Genomic DNA, 18,215 nt, shown 5'->3' on the forward strand with positions numbered 1-18,215 from the left:
ATTGCGCCCATTACAGCACCTCGGGCCAGGGCTCACCCAGGGGACTGGGGCGGTTCTGACACACAGAAGGGCTGTTCCAATCCCCTCCAGTAGGCGGCAGTGGAATGGCGAGTCCCCCACATTATTATGGCCCCATCAGTAGAGATCCAGAGCTGTGGGGCACCAGACCCAGCCCTCAGACGCCGCCCACCCCCCACAGCTCGGAGCCCTGATGGCCATGTGCTGTATGTATCCCGGGGCGAGACACTTACCTCCGTGAACTCATCTGTCTCGGGCGTGTTGGATCCACCGCTGTCATGTTCCTCCAGATGCACCATGTCTGGGGGGGACATCAACTGAGGAGAGGGGCCACGGGAGCCAACGAAGGAAGGGCGACGCGGGCAGCCACACACACTCACACACACACACACGCACACGGACACACGCACACCCATGGACATACGCACAGGGATATACACGCACATTCAGTCCCAGACGAGGCAGGCGCGTACGCACGTGTGCATGCCAACATGAATGTAATCACGTATAGGCCCACACACAGACACATGCGTGCAGTCATACAGGCACACACACGCGGCTGCAAACACACATGCCATCATACATACACATATGCAGTCACACATATGCATGTAGACACATGCGCCGAGTTGCAAATGTTTTCAGACACCCACGTGAATGCTAACACACATGCAGTCATAGAAATGCAAGCACAGACGCATGCCTGCTAACGCACAGTCACACACCCACATGCAATCACACACACACACACACGTGCATGCTAACACAGTCACACACCCACGTGCAATCTTACACACTAAATGCTAACACGCGCGGTCACACAGGCACCCGCAATCACGCACACATGCATGCTAAGACACATGCACGCCATCACTCACACTTGTGCAATGGCAACACGCATGCTCGCTAGCACAGGCCTGGCTGCAGTGGGCACCGGTCCCCATGCCCCACTCCCCTGCTGGGGTTACCTGTGAAGGGGTCGCGGGTGAGGCCCAGCTGGCTGATGATGTAGCGGGGGATGTCAGTCTTCATCAGGTGTCCCTCCTTGGCGTGATCCTCAGCCGCCTCCAGCAGGTGGTAAAACTCCTCGGGATTAAACTCCTGCAAGACGCCAGCAGGGCCACCCAGCCCCATCACTAATGGGCAGGCAGGGGGGCCACACCCCCATATAGGGACCCTGCAGGCTGGGGAGACACCCCAGGGCTCCCCTTGTGTCCGAGAGCAGGCACTGGGGAGGGGTGCCCCAACTTCGGGTCTGCACACGAGGAGGGCGGTTACTAGGTCAGCGAGCAGGGTGGGGGTGGGAGCGGGGCACTGGGGCTCTGCCTACACACCCGTTCCTGCTGGCAGACCAGGGACTGCCAGCCGGGGGCACAGCGGGTAGGGTGCCAGTGTTTGCATCAGTCTGTATGGGCGTATCAGGGGTGGGTATGTGAGTGAGTGTGTGTCAGGCAGTTCTGTGCAGGTGTGTATCAGGTGTTTGTGCCTTTGTGTGTTTCAGAGGTGTGGGTGTGTCAGGTCAGGCCTTGCAGGCATTTGTGCACACTTGTGTTGAGGGGGGGATGTATGTTGGCGTGTCTCTATGTCTGTTTCAGGTATTTGTGCGTGTCTGTTTCGGGTGTGTGTGGGGGGTGTATTTGTGTTTCAGGGATTTGGACATGTGTTGGTGTGTGTGTGTCTGTTTCAGGTGTGTGTGGGGGCGTGTCACGTGTGTGGGGGGTGTACTTGTGTTTCAGGGGTGTATGTGTGTTGGGGTGTGTAGCATGACAAGGTGGGTGAGGAAATATCCTTTACTGGACCAACTTCTCTTGGTGAGAAAGACAAGCTTTCGAGCTACACAGAGCTCTTCTTGTGTGTCGGATGTTGGGGGGGGGGTAGTGGTGTTTCAGGTGTCTTTGTGCGGGGGTGTTGGTGGGTGTATTTTGGGTGTTTGTAAGGGGACTCTCCCTCTCTCTCACACACACACACACACACACACACGGCTGTGTCCTTTGTCACCGTCTCAGAAGCTGCCAGACCCTCCCCCTGGCTCTCCCCGCCCCACGTCCCCGGGCGAAGCGGGAGTCACACACTGATTGGCGAGGTAGATGGCTGGGGCTCTCGGGGTGCAGGACAGAGGGGCTAGTTACATGCCCACCCCCTATTCCCAGCATCAAAACCCCATGGCGGGGTGTGGGGGGGAAGATCCCCGTTGGAGGATGCCTCTGCCTGTCTCTGTTGCCATGACGGCCCTCTAGCAACTGGGCAGCGATGGCTGTTGCCACAGCAACAGGCCGCATCAGCAACCTGCCTTGGCCAATGCCACACCGCCCCCTGCTGCCAGCTTGCTCGCCATTGGGCCAAGGCAGCAGCCCAGTCACTGGCTAGCTCGTTGTTGTCAGGGTAACCGGCTGGGTGCCCTCGGATTGGCTGGCATGGGTGCCAGGTTTGGGGATGGCTATGGGGCAACATAGACAGGTAGGGGCAGGCATAGGGGTGTGAGTGGGGAAGCTGGGGGGCAGGCACAGAATGGAGTCAGAGGGGTGGGTAGAGTGGGGGTGGGACTGGGAACCAGGACTCCTGGGTTCTCCCCTGGCTCTGGGGGACGAGCAGGGGGGTCTAGTGTTTAGAGCAGGCGCCTGGAGACCAGGACTCCTGGGTTCTCTCCCAGCTCTGGGAGGAGAGCGGGGGTTAGTAGGCAGAGTAGGGGGGCTGGGAGCCAGGACTCCTGGGTTCTCTCCCAGCTCCGGGAGGGGAGCGGGGGCTAGCGGTTAGAGCTGGGGCTTGGCATAGGATTTAGGGTCAGAGCAGGGATGGTAGCAGCATGTCACTCTGATGGGCAGCAGGGCTGGGAGCTGGGTGTCCCAGAGCAGAGCCCCGGACCCTAGCGCAGGGGGCAGCGGAGTGGGGGGCAGCTGCCCCCCCACCATGCTCCCGCCCCCCTCACCAGGCACTCCAGGAGCCGCGCTGGGCGAGAGATGATGATCAGAAGCTTCTTCACCAGCTGGGTCACAAAGGCGACTTCCAGGCTCTCCGAGCGCTCGTAGGCCTGGGGACGGGGGAGAGGGGAGGTGAGAGGCAGCCCATGCCGGCCCTATGTCCTCGGCCTGCCCCAGAGAGCCTGCCCTCCTGCCCCGCCCTCATCACCCCCCAATGCCCCTACCCACGACCCCCCACGCCACTCGCTTCACCCCCAGGGCCCTCATCATGTCCCCCGGCACCCTCCTGCTCCCATCGCATCCCTGTGACCCCCATCACAGCCCCACTGCCCCATCACCCCCCACCCCACTCCTGTCACAGCCCCGCTGCCCCACCCCGCTCCCGTCACCCCCCATCACCCCGCTCCCCTCACCCCCCTGCTCCACACCCCCTGGCAGCCCCCCCACCCCCCGCTCACGTCCTGCAGCAGCTTCTCCATGTTCTCCTGCAGCTCGTAGAAGTAGATGCTGGAGATGAGTCCCTCGCGGGCCTTGGCCAGACAGTCCCGGGCCAGCTCGATCACCTGGTGGTGGATGAAGCTGAGGGCCCCATCTGCCAGGGGCAGGACGCTGTCTGGCTCGAAGGCCGTGATGAAATCCTGCAGCTTCTCCTCCATCTGCGCCGTGGCCTGGCCGGGGTGGGAGATGGGAGACTCTACTGAGCCGGCACCGGGGGTCAGGGGGAGTTTACCCCAGAGACGAGGCTGTTCTGAGCAGGAACCCCACTGCCCTCCCTGAGCCAGGGCAGAACCCAGGAGTCCTGGCCGCCAGCCCCCTGCTCTAACCACTACACTTCCCCCCCCCCACCCCCAAGCCAAGATGGAACCCAAGAGTTGGGAAGGCGTCACCTGGCCTGTCACAACCGAACCTTGGCTAGACCCCCCCAGACCTCTGTCCCTTGGTCCCAGGGGTGAATGAGACACTGAGGGGAATGTGGGGCAGGGTCCCCATGGAATCCCCGGAGGGAGCAGGCAGCGGTTGTACAACATATCACCACTAGAGGGCTCCCTTCCCAAAGGACCCCCCCAGAGGGTTCAGCTGGACACCCCCACCTCCCCATGGGGACCCCAGGGTCCTGCTCAGCCCGTCCTGCCCGATCCCCCTCGCCCAGAGACTCACAGCTGGGAGCTTCACCCACAGGCGCTGCAGGGACCTCGGAGGCCTCTCTCTGGCCAGGCCCTGTCAGCCCTTCGCTGGTGAATCCCACACCAGGGCACAGGGCTTCCCTGCTGTGCCCCTGGGCCCCCACCCGCTGGACTCTGCCAGGCCCCCGGGCCCCCACCCCTGCTCCCTGGGCCCCCGCCCGCTGGACTCTGCCAGGCCTCCAGGCCCCCACCCCTGCTGTACCACTGGGCCCCTGCCCGCTGGACTCTGCAAAGCCCCCGGGACCCCCCCATGCTGTGCCCCAGGCCCTTGTCTCCTGCGCTGCCCTCAGGGCCTGTTCTCCCCCCCATCCCACACCCAGGCCATACCTTGGGGAACCGTTCCTTGTACACATGGTTCATCATCACTATCTCATTGTCATGAGAGGAGGGGGAGCGGCCCGGGCTGCACGGCAGAGAGGAAGGGAGGAGTCACATGGTGTTACATCTCTGTGTCCCCCACCGTGTTCCCCCCAAAGCCTCCCGGAAACCACCCGCCCGGCGCTGAGATGCAGCCACCTCTGGGGTGGAGACCTGGTAGCTGTTACACCAGAAAGGCTTTGCACAAGGAAGGGCGCCCCCTGCTAAGCCCTCGATCGCTCTCCCTATCGCCCTGCTGCGGCTCTGGGGTCAGCACTGGCTACGAAAGGAGAGCGCCCCCTACTGAGACCCCACTTCCCGCAGCACAGCACCCACTAGCACCACACTGGGGCCAGCACCGACTGCCGGGGGGAGGGTGCCCCGCTGCTGAGCCCCCTGCCCCTACAGCAGACAGATTTCCATGGCAAGTCTCCTATGTGACCCCAGCCCAAGGGGCCTGGGGGAAGGGAACAGGGGCTGAGGAGATGGGGGCGTCCCCCCTGCTCCTGCAGTACCTGAGGCTCCGGGACCGGGGGCGCACGGCGGGGGAGCGCCGCCCTCCATCGTCGTCCGTGATGCTCTCGGTGCTGCCGAAGTGCTTGGAGAGGAAATGCAGCTCGTCCATGGTGGGCTGGTAGGGCAGCTGGTGCAGCCGCTCCTGGGACGAGCAGGACGACTAGGGAGGGAGAGGAGGAGGAGGGTTCGACAGGGACCCGTCACCGAGGTGCAGCCACCTCTGGGGTGGGGCATGTCAGGTAATTAACCGCCGCTTAGGAGAAGAAGTGAACAAGGCTCCAACGTCCTATTGTAACTGAAGCACAGCGCCCCCTAGTGCTGCACCCAAAATAGCCCTGACAGAGTGAGGAGAGCACCCCCTGCTGACTCCCTGCCCCGTTCCCTGCTGCACAGGCCCCCAAGCACCTCACAGGGGCCAGGACTGACCGCCAGGGGCCAGCGTTGTCTGGACGCGCTGGCCGGCCCTACCCGCCCATCGGGGGGCATGACACTCACCGACACGGTGGAGCTGGGGGTGTTGGTTCCATATCCGGACGAGGGAAGGGAAGCCAGAGACCAGCGGCGTCCATCTGCCCTGAGGGGACCAAACAGGGGAGCGTGAGGGGATCCAGTCTAGGGGGATCCAGCCCTTCCAGGGGATCCAGTCTCCAGAGAGCAGCGAGGACCGCAGCCCCGTCCAGCCCAGCCGCCCCCAGTGCCAGGGGCTTGGAGCTGCTGCCTGGCATGTGGGATGTGGGAGAATGGGGCTGAGCAGAGGTGGCAGGCAATGCCCCGCCACAACAGCTACATGGGGACCCCTGAGGGCTCGGGGCTCACACAAGGGGCCACTGGGAAAGATAGAGGTGTTAATTAACCATTGGGAGATGGAGGATTAGCAGAGCCAGAGATAGAACCCAGGAGTCCTGGCGCCCTGCCCCTCCCCCCACTACACCCCCCTCCCCTCGCAGAGCTGGAGATAGAACCCAGGAGTCCCGGCTCCCAGACCCCAGCTCTAACCACTAGACCCCACTCCCCTCCCAGAGCTGGGCACAGAACCCAGGACTCCTGGCTCCCAGGCCCTGTCCTGCTCACAATCCCTTCCTGGATTTGGCCCAAGCAAGCTCCACCAGTCCCTCGCCCCGTCCCAGCGCCAGGGCCATGCGGAGGGACAGACCTCGCGCCCCATGGGCCAGAATGGGGAAGGGAACGCTCAGTTCGTCCGAGGGATGCCAGGACCCCACAGCCAGGGACCCGCCGGCCAGGTGAGCCCAGCTGCTCCAGAAGGAGACGGTGCCATTTCTCCCGGGCTCTTGGCAGGGGCTGGTGTGGGCGGGCAGGGCTGTAATCAGAGCAGGGAGCAGATGGGGCGTAGGCTCCTACGTTCCCAAGTGCTGCATGGGCCAGGGGATCGGATGGGAGTCAGGATTCCTGGGTTCTATCCCCAGCTCTGGGAGGGGCGTGGGGTCTAGTGGTTAGAGCATGGAGGGGGGCTGGGAGCTAGGACTCCTGGGTTCTATTACCAGCTATAGGAGGGGAGTAGGGTGTAATGGGTAGCGCGGGGGGGAGAGAATGGGAGTCAGGACTCCTGGGTTCTCTCCCCAGCTCTAGAGCCAGTTGAGGCCTCAGTCTCAGTGCTGAGGCTGCTGGCAAGGTGGGAGGGTGTCAGCTAGCTGTGGACGGAGAGGGTTGTTTATGGTGAAGACTCCTGGGAACTGGGCTGAGGCCTGGTAAACTCATTCCACTCCCCAGAGACTGGCATCAAGGGGGTGGCGCAGCCCTTACCTGCGCGAGGAGGTGAAGGAGAAGTGGGCGGGTGCGTTGGGGGAGAAGTTCCTCGGGCTGTCCAGGGGGCTGCTGCCTGCGAGGGAGAGGGAGCAGGGGATGACAGACAGACATAGAGTATGTTAGGATCCCCCAACAGATAGCATCCCACCTCTGCCACCAACACCACATACTGCCCCCATGGAGCCACTCATCCTCCAAGACCCCTCCCAAGAGGGCAGAGCCACAGGGGGGTGGACTGGATTGCTATTGGCTGCTGTTCCCACTTCCTCCCAAGAGCAGCCAATGGGGTGGTAGGCACTAATGCCAGGCAAAGGAGCTGGATGTGTTGGCTGTTGGAGAAAGTGGTGATGGGGGCATAAGAAAGAGATGGATGGATGGAGACTCTGTCAATGGACAGACAGCTGTATTAGCAGATAGATAAATGGATGGATGACTGACAGAAGAATGGACAAATGGATAGACTGGTAGATAGATGGGCAGAAGGCTAGATGGAGAGATGGATGGATGGATGGACTCATGAATGGATGGATGATCTGACAGACAGAAGAATGGATGGATGGACTGTAGCGAGGTGGACAGTGGATGGAAGAATGGAGAGATGGATTGGTAGACAGATGGATGAGTGGATGGACAAAAGGATGGCAACACTGCTTAAGTGATGGTTGGATGGATGGATTGAAAGATGGTTGGATGGATGGATTGATGGATGGATGGATGGATGGATGGATGGATTGAAAGAGACGGATTGAAAGAGATGGATGGATGGATGGATGGATGGATTGCTTGAAAGAGATGGATGGATTGAAAGAGATGGATGGATGGATGGATGGATGGATGGATTGAAGAGATGGTTGGATGGATGGATGGACTCATGAATGGATGGATGGATGGATGGATTGAAAGAGATGGTTGGATGGATGGATGGATGGATTGAAAGAGAAGGATGGATGGAAGGATGGTTGGATGGATGGATGGATTGAAAGAGATGGTTGGATGGTTGGATGGATGGATTGAAAGACATGGTTGGATGGATGGACTCATGAGTGGATGGATGGATCGATGGATGGATTGAAAGAGATGGTTGGATGAATGGATGGATGGATGGATGGATGGATGGATGGATGGATGGAAACACTGATGAATGGATCAATGGATGCTGTGATAAATGGATAGACAGGCAGCCAGACAGACGGATGGGAAGCCAGACACTAGGCTCCAGAGATGGAGCTAGACGAAGAGCTGAGCAGCCGCTGGGTGATGGGAGCAGCCCCAGGCCCACCTGGGCCCCTGCAGGGCTGGCTTAGTGCGGGAAGGGAGCCGCCCTTGGTGGGGGCAAGTTGTGATGCCTCGAGCAAGAGCTCCCCCTGCTGGCTATGGAGCAGCATGGCTGGGGCGACGCTGGACGGATGGCGTCCCAGGCTGGGGGAACTCACCGATGTGACCCGGGATGGGGGAGTGGGGCCGCGGCAGCGTCGGGGACGTGCTGGTCAGGATCAGGCTCTTCCTGTTACTGGTTCGGCAGCTGCAGAGAAGGGAAGGAACAAGAGAAGGGGGGACCGGACTCAGTGGGCCAGCTCGGGGGCTAGGGGGAAATGGGGTCTGACCCCAGTCCCAAAGCCAGCATGGGATCAAGGGAGTTTCAAGAGACCAGCTCCCCTTCAAGGTCTTCTCTACTCCCTCAGGCCCAGGACTAGAAACCCTGAGCTCTGCTTTGCTCCCAGCACCAGGGATAGAACCAGGAGTCCTGGCTCCCAGCCCCCCGCCCCCACACTAAGCAGTAGGGCCCCTCCCAGCCGTTCCCATCTCGATTTCTTCTGGGCTCTGGAGTTTTTTCGTGTGCTATTTCCAGTGCGGGAATGGACAAAATGAATCGAGACCAGCTGGGGGTGCGGCAGTGATGGGGACAGCCGCCACTCCCGATTCCCCCCACCCCGCACCAAGGCAAAGGCTGCTGGGCTCCCAGTCCCTCCCTGCGCTAACCACTAGACATCACTCTTCTCCCAGGGCCAGGCTCCCCATCGACTTACATCCTTCACTTCAGCTTCAGGAAGGGGACTGCATCCGGTCCCAGCTCTGTGAGGGGAGGGGGGCCAGGGGGGCAGGACTCCTGGGTTCTATCTCCAGCTCTGCGAGGAGAGTGGGGCCCAGTGGGGGCGGGGGGGGGCACTGGGAGCCAGGACTCCTGGGTTCTACCTCCAGCTCTGCGAGGGGAGGGGCTGGGTGCCAGGACTCCTGGGTTCTATCTCTGGCTCTGTGAGGGGAGTGGGGCCTACTGGGAGTGGGCAGGACTCCTGTGTTCTATTCCCTCACTCTTGTGCTGTGTTTTCATGCCCTGTCATGAACAGACTCCAGGACGTCTCTCACAAGTTGACCCCAGGGTCCTGCCTAAATTATCTGGCCCTGACATTCCCCCCTCCCCAGCCCCATCACGCACATTCTACTGCTGGTCCTGCCTTGCTCTGGGCTCCTACCCAGCTGCCAGGCTCCACCCCAGAGCTGGCTCACGGCCGAGGTGACGAACGAAGTAACTTGCCCAAGGTCAGACAGGGAGTCAGTGACAGAGCTGGGAATGGAACCCAGGAGTCCTGACCTCCCCCTTCCCCCCACAAAAAACACCCCAGAGATAAATCAGGATTGGGTGCAATAAACAGAGATGGAGAAGGGGAGTGCCAGGAATGAGGGGCACTGGCAGAGCTGGGGGGGCAGGGGGCTGCGGGTCGGGAGCGAGGGGCACCGGCAGAGCTGGGGGGGCAGGGCTGGAATAGCAGGGGGCTGTGAGTCAGGAGCGAGGGGCACTGGCAGAGCTGGGGGGGCAGGGACTGCGGGTCCGGAGCAAGGGGCACCGCAGAGCCGTGGCCCTACCAGTCTCTCACTGACAGTTTGCTCGCCCACCATCAGCTCCGGTCGCTGCTTTGGCCCACGGGGTCCTGCAAGTTCTAGCCGATGCCTCTTCTGGGGTATTCATCTGCCCCACTGAGGATTATTTATTAGCGGCTGGGCTCTGGTGCCCATTGGCTGGGCGGGCAGCAACACCTGGCCCGTACACAGAGCTCAGAGCCTCTCTGATACCGCACTGGCAGGGACCTAGATCTGTCCCCGCTCTTTGCTGGGTGCTGAGATGCAGCTGTCTCTGGGGTGGGGGCTGTTGAACGGCTCACAGCACGGGGACAGACTGGGGACAATAAAATAGACGTGTTCTCCTAAGCCAAGCCCCACCCACCCACATCCCTGAAGCAAGAGCATGCCCAGCTAATTGTGCCAGTCCCCCGACGCTCACTCTCCTTTCTCCTCTGCTCTGTTCAGTCGTGAAACCCTTAACGGCGCTGACATGTAACTGGCTATCAGTAGGGTTCAGAGTCAACAATCCATGGAGGGGAAAAGGGGGCCGGGAGAGCCAGGGAGAGCAGGGGATTATGGGAATGCTGGCTGCTCCCTCTGCTGTGATACAGCCAGGTTGGGACGAGCATCCTCAGCCATGTGTCATACTCCCTACACTGCTCTTCACAGAGGCGATCCCCCCCACCAGCTCTGGACCGGAGAACCATGTCTAGGCCATGATGTGGCAACTGCCAAACCCTAGACTGTCCCATCCCCTAAGCACCCTGGCCTCAGCCCCCTTGGTTCCTGTGCCCTGCTCCTCCCACCCCCTAGGAAGGGCACCCTTGGCTGCTGACTTTGGTGCCAGCCTGGGACCAAGGGGGGCAGCCTTGACACAGAGCCCCCAGGGGCTGGGGCCTGCGCCGCCATCTTGAAACAACCATCAGCCATTGTTCTGTGGTCGGTTAGCAGCAGCCTGCTCGTTAACAACGGGATTAGTGTGAGCGCTGGTAGGTCTGGGATTTGCCATCCTGCCCCTGGGCTCCCCCAACCCCGCCGGTGCCCCTCAATCCTGACCCACAGCCCTTGCTAGCCCAGCCCTGGGCTGCCCTCATCCGTAGCCCAGCCGGTGCCCTTCCGTCCCGACCCACAGCCCGCTCTCAGGGTCACATATTCCCGCTGTGTCTGCGTTGTGTGTGCGTGCTTGATGGAGTCTGAGTCTGCCTGGTGTCTCAGTGTGTTTGAGTGTGTAGGTGTCTGTGTTTGTCTGAAACCAGGGTGAGCGAGATCTGTTGTGTGTCAGAGCGTGTGTGGCTGTGTGTTTGCCTCCCCTCTGGTTGGCCGGGTGTGCGTGAGAAGATCTGTCTGGTGTGACAGGGTGGGGGGTGGGCGTCGGGGGGAGGGAGGGGGGAGCTCTTGCACCTGAGTGTGAGTGGCTGTGTGTGTTGTGTCCGGGTCAGTCTGGCTGTGAGTGTGGCTAAGGATGTGTGTGTGTCTTTCTGTGCATGTATTGTGTCCTAGTGGATGTGTAGCTGGTGTCTGCCTGTCTCCATGCCCTGTCTCCCTGGAGATGCCCTGTCTGTCTGTCTCCTGTCTCCATGGTGATGCCCTGTCCATCTGTCTCCATGACGATGCAGTCGGCCAAGAAGCTCATTAAACCCAACAATGGGCGGAAGCTGGGGCGGTTGCTCTCAATCAGAACAAGCCCTGCCGGCAAAGGCCATGTCGGTGCATGTGCAAGTGTGTCCAGGTGTGCACGTGTGTCAGGGTGTGTGCAAACGTGTCAGCGTGCGCACAAGTGTGTCAGTGTACGCATTAGCGTGTGCACGTGTGTCAGTGTGCATGAGTGTATCAGTGTGTGTGCATGAACGTGTCAGGGTGTGCATCAGGGTGTGCGCATGTGTCAGTGAATGCACAAGCATGTATCAGCCCTTCCCCCACCACACACACTATCCCCAAAACACCAATCACACTGCACAACACCACATACAGGGAGTAACACACGCTCTCTCCAGGGACCAGTAGCTGTTCCTCTCTCTCGCGCATGCACGCACACACACACACACACACACACACACACACAGTGTAACTCCCCCAAAGATGCCCACCTCACCAACCAGAACCCAACTCGGCTCCACACCCGTCTCGCCCCATGCTCCCCAGACTGATCCCAAAGGGCCCTGCCCCCCACTCCCACCCCAGCCCCTCCAAGCAGCCAGGCAGCACGTGGCAGGTGAGGGAGGTGCCTGGGGGTGGATGGAGACAGGGTGGCTGGGGGCAGATGGCTGGGGCTGGGGGGCAGAAGACTAGAGGTGGCTGGGGAAGGCCGCTCTCTTTTGCTGTGATTCCAATGTATGTCTCCAGCCCCCTCTCCCCCATACACTATTTGGCCCCTAAGACAGGAGGCGCCATGGGGCAGGGGCTGGAAATATTGAACAACCCTCAGACCCCAAAGCTGGGTGTCCCCCCCAGGCCTAGCGGGGTGCAGAGCTTGGAGGGCCAAGGAGATGGGTGGATCTGGGGTGTTACTGAGAAAGAACAGAGTATGTGAGATAGATAGATAGATAGATAGATAGATAGATAGATAGATAGATAGATAGATAGATAGTGTACGGGGAGGGAGGGAGGGTGTGTCATAGGATGGAGGGGGAGGGAGGGAGGGCTTGTATGGGGAGGGAGAGGTGTATCTGGGGAGGGAGGGGGAGGATGGGTGTGTCAGGGAGGGAGGGGTGTGTCAGGGGACCCTCCCCCATCACCAGCATAACCCCAGCCTCCCCCCCCCAGGCTCTGAATCCCCCCACTCCAAATCTGCCCCCTCCAGCTCTGAACATGCCCCCCCAGCTAGCAGCCTCTGCCCCCCCGACTCCAAAGACATTGCCCCCCCATCCCCACATCAGCCCTGAACGCATCATTGTCCCCCCATCATTGTTGGTCACTGTGGGGGGGACAAAATGAGGCTGGATCCTTGGCACCCCCCAACAAAAATATCCCCAAGACATCAGAGAAAGAGACAGAAAAGACGGGCAGGGGAAGGCGAGTGGGATGGAGGGATGGGGCCAGGGGGCAGGATGGAGGGAAGGAGGTGCAGACGGAGGGATAGTGAGGAGGAGGGCAGCAGAGGAATGAAGGATGGCAGGACAGAGGGGCTGGAGAGGGGATGACAGGGATGGAGTGGTGAGAATGGAGGGGGATGGGGATGGAGGGATGATGGGGGAAAAGGATGAGGAGGGAGAGGATGGGGGAGGGGATGGGAATGGAAGGATCAGGACAGAGGGGATGGAGGGATGATGGGGGGATGGGGGATGAGGAGGGGAGATGGAGGGAGGGGGATGATGGGGAAGGGGATGGAGGAAGAGGAGAATGGGGAGGGGGGATGAGGAGGGGAGAGGAATAAGGATGGAAGGATCAGGACAGAGGGGATGGAGGGATGGCGGATGGGGGGAAGGGGGATGAGGAGGGAGGGGGAAGGGAGGATGGAGGAGGATGCGGGAGGGGGAATGATGGGGGGATGGAGGACGATGGGGGGCTGAGGAAGCAGAAGGAGGAAGGAGGATGGGGGGCTGAGGAAGGAGGGGGGAGGAAGGGAGGGGAGGGGATGGAGTGGGGGCTGAGGAAGCAGGAGGATGGGGGGAGGAAGGGAGGGGCAGGGGGATGGGGAGCGGGAGGGGGATGATGGGGGGATGGAGGACGATGGGGCGCTGAGGAAGCAGGAGGAGGGAGGGGCAGCGGGGCTGAGGAAGGGGGAAGGGAGGGGCAGGGGGATGGAGGAGGATGGGGGAGCGGGAGGGGGATGATGGGGGGATGGAGGACGATGGGGCGCTGAGGAAGGAGGAGGAGGGAGGGGCAGGGGGGCTGGGGGGCTGAGGAAGGGGGAAGGGGGGGCAGGGAGATGGAGGAGGATGGGGGAGCGGGGACGGGGGCAGGTGTCTCGGACCCGGTACCTCTTGGTGCGGCGGAACATGCTGCCGTCCAGGCTCCGGGGCCGCGGGAGCTCGGCCGGGGCCCGCTCGCGGGGGCTCAGACATCGCCCCCCAGGGCCGCCATGGGGCCGAGCCCAGCGCGCCGAGCGGCTGCCGAAAAGCCGGAGCGGGGAGCCGGGGGGCGGCGCTGGGAGCGGGGAGGGGCCGGGCTGGGGGTGTGTCGGGGGGGGCGGCGCTGGGAGCGGGGGGAGCTGGGGGTGTGTCTGGCGGGGGTGGGGGGGCGCTGGGAGCGCGGGGGACTGGGGGGTGTCGGGGGGCGCTGGGAGCGGTGGGGGGCTGGGGATGTGTCTGGCGGGGGGCGCTGGCAGCGGGGAGGGCGGGGCTGGGGATGTGTCTGCCGTGGGGGGTGGGGCGCTCTGGTCCCGGGGCCGCTGCGATGATGCAGCTGGAAATGCTGTTTGGGGCAAAGGAACCATGGCGGGGGGGGGGGGGGAGCGGGATCAGAGATAGATACACACACGCACACACTCCAGCAACCCCCCCCATATAACACACACATTCCAGTAACACACACACACACACAACCTCTCCAGAAACACACACGCTCCAGCAACACACCCCATATAACACGCATGCACCCCACTGAATCCCCCCAAACAGACACGCACACCCTAGGAACACACACACACGTGCACTCTCCGGGCTGTGACACACACACGGCACAGGTACCACACACACAAACAGACGCAGCCCCAGTGCCTGGAGCGAGCTCCCGGCTGATCCCTGGCCCCTGCGGTGGGTGTAGGGAGACGGGGCGGCTGGGTGCGGTGGGGCCTTTGCCGTCTGCGGCTGGCATGAATTTCACAGCTGTGATCTCTGCGAGGACACATCTCTGTGCGGGTGTGTGTGTGTCTATTTGTGTGTGTGGTATATTACTGACTGGAGAATGCATGTGTGGGTGTTACTACAGTGTGTCTGTGTGTTTCTGTTTGGGTGGGGGACATGGTGTGCGTGTGTGTGTTTACGGTGTGTGGGGGGGTGTTACACAGTATGTGTTATATGGTGGGTGTTACTGTGTGTGTTACTGGAGTGTGTGTGTATAGGCCCCTCTTCCCCAAAACACAGATAGTGTGTATCTGTAGTGTACGTATGTGCTGTGCGGTTGTCCATATTTTGTCTGAGTGTATATTTGTGTATATAGGGTGTATTTATGTGGCTGGGTGCATGATTGTCTGTATGGGATGTGTGTCTGTATCTGGGGGGGAGGTGGGTATGTACATGGGGTTGTGTCTGTGACTGAGTTTGTATGTGGTGTGTGGCTTCGCGTGGACTGTTTGTCTGGGTGCATGCCTGGTGTGGTTATGCGTGAAGTACACGTGGGACTCCGTGTAGCGTGGTGTGTATGCGGGTGTGTAGGGTGTGGTTGTGCACACAGCGTATGTATGCGATGGCACATGTGGGTGTCTCCGTGGCTGGTTGTGTGCATAGCCTGGTGTGCATTCCCGGACCTCGCCCCCAAACCAACCCTCCGCCCGCCCGCACCCAAAACACAGGAGAGGAGGAAAGACCCGGAAGAGCCCAGCACGGGCCCTGGGATGTGCCAGGCCAGATCCAGGCAAAGCCCCAAGGTGACCCAGGAGGGGCAGATTAACCCCTGCCCCACGGCCACGTCGCCGGGTCCTTGCCTGGGATTGGTTCGTAGCTCCCCTCTGCCCCAGCCAGCCAGCGAGGGAATCGCCTGGATCAGTCCCGTGCGAAGTCTGTAGTGGGACACTGACCACTGGCTCACAAGGCGGGGAGTGAACCCCCCATCTCAGGCCTGCAAGGCTGCTGCAGGGAGGTCTGGGGTGGGGGGGGGTGACCACCCCAGTCCCGGGACACACAAACACTGCAGTGGAAGGGGCTTACCTGCTGCTTTTCCGTGGCAACGGCAGGTCCTTCTGCAAAACAAGATAGGGGACGGGAAGTTAGCCCCTGGGGGGGAAGGGGGGCAGAGGGGATTTTGCCCCCTGGATCATCGTCAGAAGGTGATGGAGTCCCAGGGCTGATCTCTTTTCTACAATCCCTTTTGTCTGAAGAGACTGGAGCATTTTTACTGGGTTAGTGCAGCACAAGGCACAATGGGGTCCTGGCCCATCCCCGGGGCTGCTAGATACCACCGCAGTACAAATAATTAATAGTAGTTCACACACACAGGGGATCTCTCGCCTGGCACTAACAGGCAGCCACCTCTGGGGTGGGGCACAGCAGTTGTTCATACAGGGATCCCTCACCAGACGCTAATATGCAGCCACCTCTGGGGTGGGGCACGGCTGCTGTATATACAGGGACCCTTGGCCTGGTACTGAGATGCAGTTGCCACTGGGGTGGGGCAAGGGGGCTGTTTATACAAAGAAAATCCTGTGTCCTCCTGTGTCAGCAGGGGGCAGGGTGGGGTACAAGCAAGCGTGAACCCAGTTAGAACCAATCCAGGACCTGGGTATCAAAACCCCGCCTCTCGCGAACAAGCCACTGACGATGGTCATGGAGGCGGGGCCTTGGGGTTACAGCGCATCTGAAAGGCAACAGCCACACAGCGCCCCCTAGCCTGGCGCTGGGGCATTGGGGTCAGCACTGCCAGGCAGGGGAGAGCGCCCCCTACTGAGTACCCCCAGCCAGCTCCCTGCAGCCCAGCGCCCCCTAGTGCTGCACTGGACAGACTGCGAGGGAAAGTGCCACGCGCTGACCCCCACTTCGCGCTCCCTGTAAGGCACCCTTCCCTAGCACCACCCGGAGATCAGGACGGGGGAGAGCGCCCCCTGCTGAGCCCCCCTCCTTGCACCCTTGGATTCTTCCCTCCAAGCTCAGACTCTACTTGGCCAGCAGCAGCTGCAGCAGGCAGGGGGCATTTGGCCGCTAAGGGCCTGATTGCATTAGCAAGCCGCAGCAACTCTCCCTGTCTGTCTGACTCTGTCTGCCCGTCTGTCTGAGTCCCCTCCTGGCTGCAGCCGGGGCTAGTGGGGGGGCAGTCTGTCCTGGGAGCCCAGGTTGTCTGTAGGGCACTGTGCCCAGCAGCCGGCATGCCAGGGGCTCCGCAGACGACACATTTTGGGATGCTCCCATCCTGGAAGGAATCTGGGAATCTGTTCCCTGCTCCCCCCCACTCCTAATGCAAAATTCACTTGCCCCCCTCCCCAAACCCCCTAAGGCCCAGATCCTCGAAGATATGTCTGCACATTGGAGGATCTGGACCCAAGTGTCTCAAGCTCGGATCCAGGAGGAAAAAATTAATCAAATCTCTCAAAGAGCCTCGACTGAGGCCAACGGACACTTCGCTCAACAGACGTGCAAGGGGCTGATGCGGCCAACTGCACCAGATGCTGAACCCCTCCCCGCCCTAAGCACTACACCCCACTCCCCTCTCAGAGCTGGGGGTAGAACCCAGGAGTCCTGACTCCTAGCCCCCTCCAACCACTAGGCCCTACTTCCCTCCCTGAGCCAAGACTTGAAAGAACAGCTCTCTCCCCACAACCACTCACCCACCCTGTGTAACTTCCAGTTGCGAGCCCTGGAATTGGTGCGGCTCTGGGAAGGGCAGTGCCAGGGCGTCTCTGCCTGCCGGCTGCGGGGCCCGGGGCCCAGGAGGGAATCTCAGCAGGAGACACACAGGGCGGAGCAGAGGGGATGGACTCACTCCAGGCCCCTTTCCTGTAGTCTGCCCCCCAGGGAGACAGAAAATAGCTCTGTGTGCAGATGTCTGTGCACGTGTGTGTTTGCATATGTGCGTGTTTGTGTGTGCATGCATCTATGCAGGTGTGTGTCTGTGCAAGTGTGCATTTGCATGCGTGTGCATGTGTGTGTGTACGTGTATCTGTTCAAGTGTGCATGTGTGTGTTGGTGTGCCTTTGTATGTGTCTGGTCATGTGTATGTTTGCGTGTTGGTGGGCATGTGTGTGTATGTGTGTGAGCATGTGTGCCTATGTGGGTGTGGGTGCCTTCATGAGTGTAATAATGTGTGTGAGTGTGAAAACAAGGGTGGGTGAGCATTTGCCCATGTACGTGAGAGTGTGAGGATGTGAGAGTGGGAGGATGTGAGAGAATGTGTACACACAAGAGGGTGTGAGTGGCATGGGTGTGCGAGAGCAGGTGTGTGGACAAGAGGGCGTGAGACGAGGAAGCAGTAGTGTTAGTGTATGTCCCCCTGTGGGGGGGCACATGAGTATGAAGTGTACAATGTGCACACGGGAGAACGTGCAAGGTGGAAGTGGGAAATCTGTGTCACAACCCCATGTGGGTCTGTCTATGGGGAACACTCCCTGGTGTGTGCGCGCATGTGTCATGTGTACAATTCCCCAGTTACCTTCCTTCCTCATGTCCGGTGGGTCATATTTCCGATCGTGTGTGTGCAGCGTTTTCCTTTGTGTGTAACATTTCCCTAGGCGTGTCACACTCCAGGACCGCGGCTTATGTGTATCTGGGTGTGCATGGAAAAATTCCGTGTCCGGGTGTGCGAGATATTTCAGTGGATCTGTGTGGAGAACAATTCTGTGTGTCTGTGTGTAACATTTCTCTGTGTTTGCACGTAGAACAAATCCCTCTGGGTGTACAACACCCCCACACCCCCAGACACATGTGCCCCGCTCCCCCACCCCAGGGTGCTCCTTCCCACCAGCCCACTCCAGCTGGGAGAAGAAAGCCCCACCCGCGTCTCTGACACACACACATCCCCACTGATCCCCACA

General features: G+C 60.7%; 1 protein-coding gene across 1 annotated transcript in view; it reads right to left on the bottom strand.

The window, feature by feature from the left end:
* Positions 1 to 18,215, bottom strand: part of MAST1 (microtubule associated serine/threonine kinase 1) — a 39,904-nt gene that overhangs the window by 15,903 nt on the left and 5,786 nt on the right. Inside the window, exons 2-11 of the mRNA XM_074935630.1 lie at positions 15,403 to 15,434; positions 8,191 to 8,279; positions 6,755 to 6,830; positions 5,489 to 5,567; positions 4,993 to 5,153; positions 4,448 to 4,523; positions 3,395 to 3,604; positions 2,945 to 3,046; positions 987 to 1,119; positions 252 to 319 (exon numbers count right to left, since the gene is read on the bottom strand). Of these exons, the coding sequence (XP_074791731.1) occupies positions 252 to 319; positions 987 to 1,119; positions 2,945 to 3,046; positions 3,395 to 3,604; positions 4,448 to 4,523; positions 4,993 to 5,153; positions 5,489 to 5,567; positions 6,755 to 6,830; positions 8,191 to 8,279; positions 15,403 to 15,434 (1,026 nt within the window). The remainder of the gene's footprint in view (positions 1 to 251; positions 320 to 986; positions 1,120 to 2,944; positions 3,047 to 3,394; positions 3,605 to 4,447; positions 4,524 to 4,992; positions 5,154 to 5,488; positions 5,568 to 6,754; positions 6,831 to 8,190; positions 8,280 to 15,402; positions 15,435 to 18,215) is intronic.

Source organism: Natator depressus, chromosome 20 (genome assembly GCF_965152275.1).
Source record: "Natator depressus isolate rNatDep1 chromosome 20, rNatDep2.hap1, whole genome shotgun sequence".
NCBI classification, from domain to species: Eukaryota; Metazoa; Chordata; order Testudines; family Cheloniidae; genus Natator; species Natator depressus.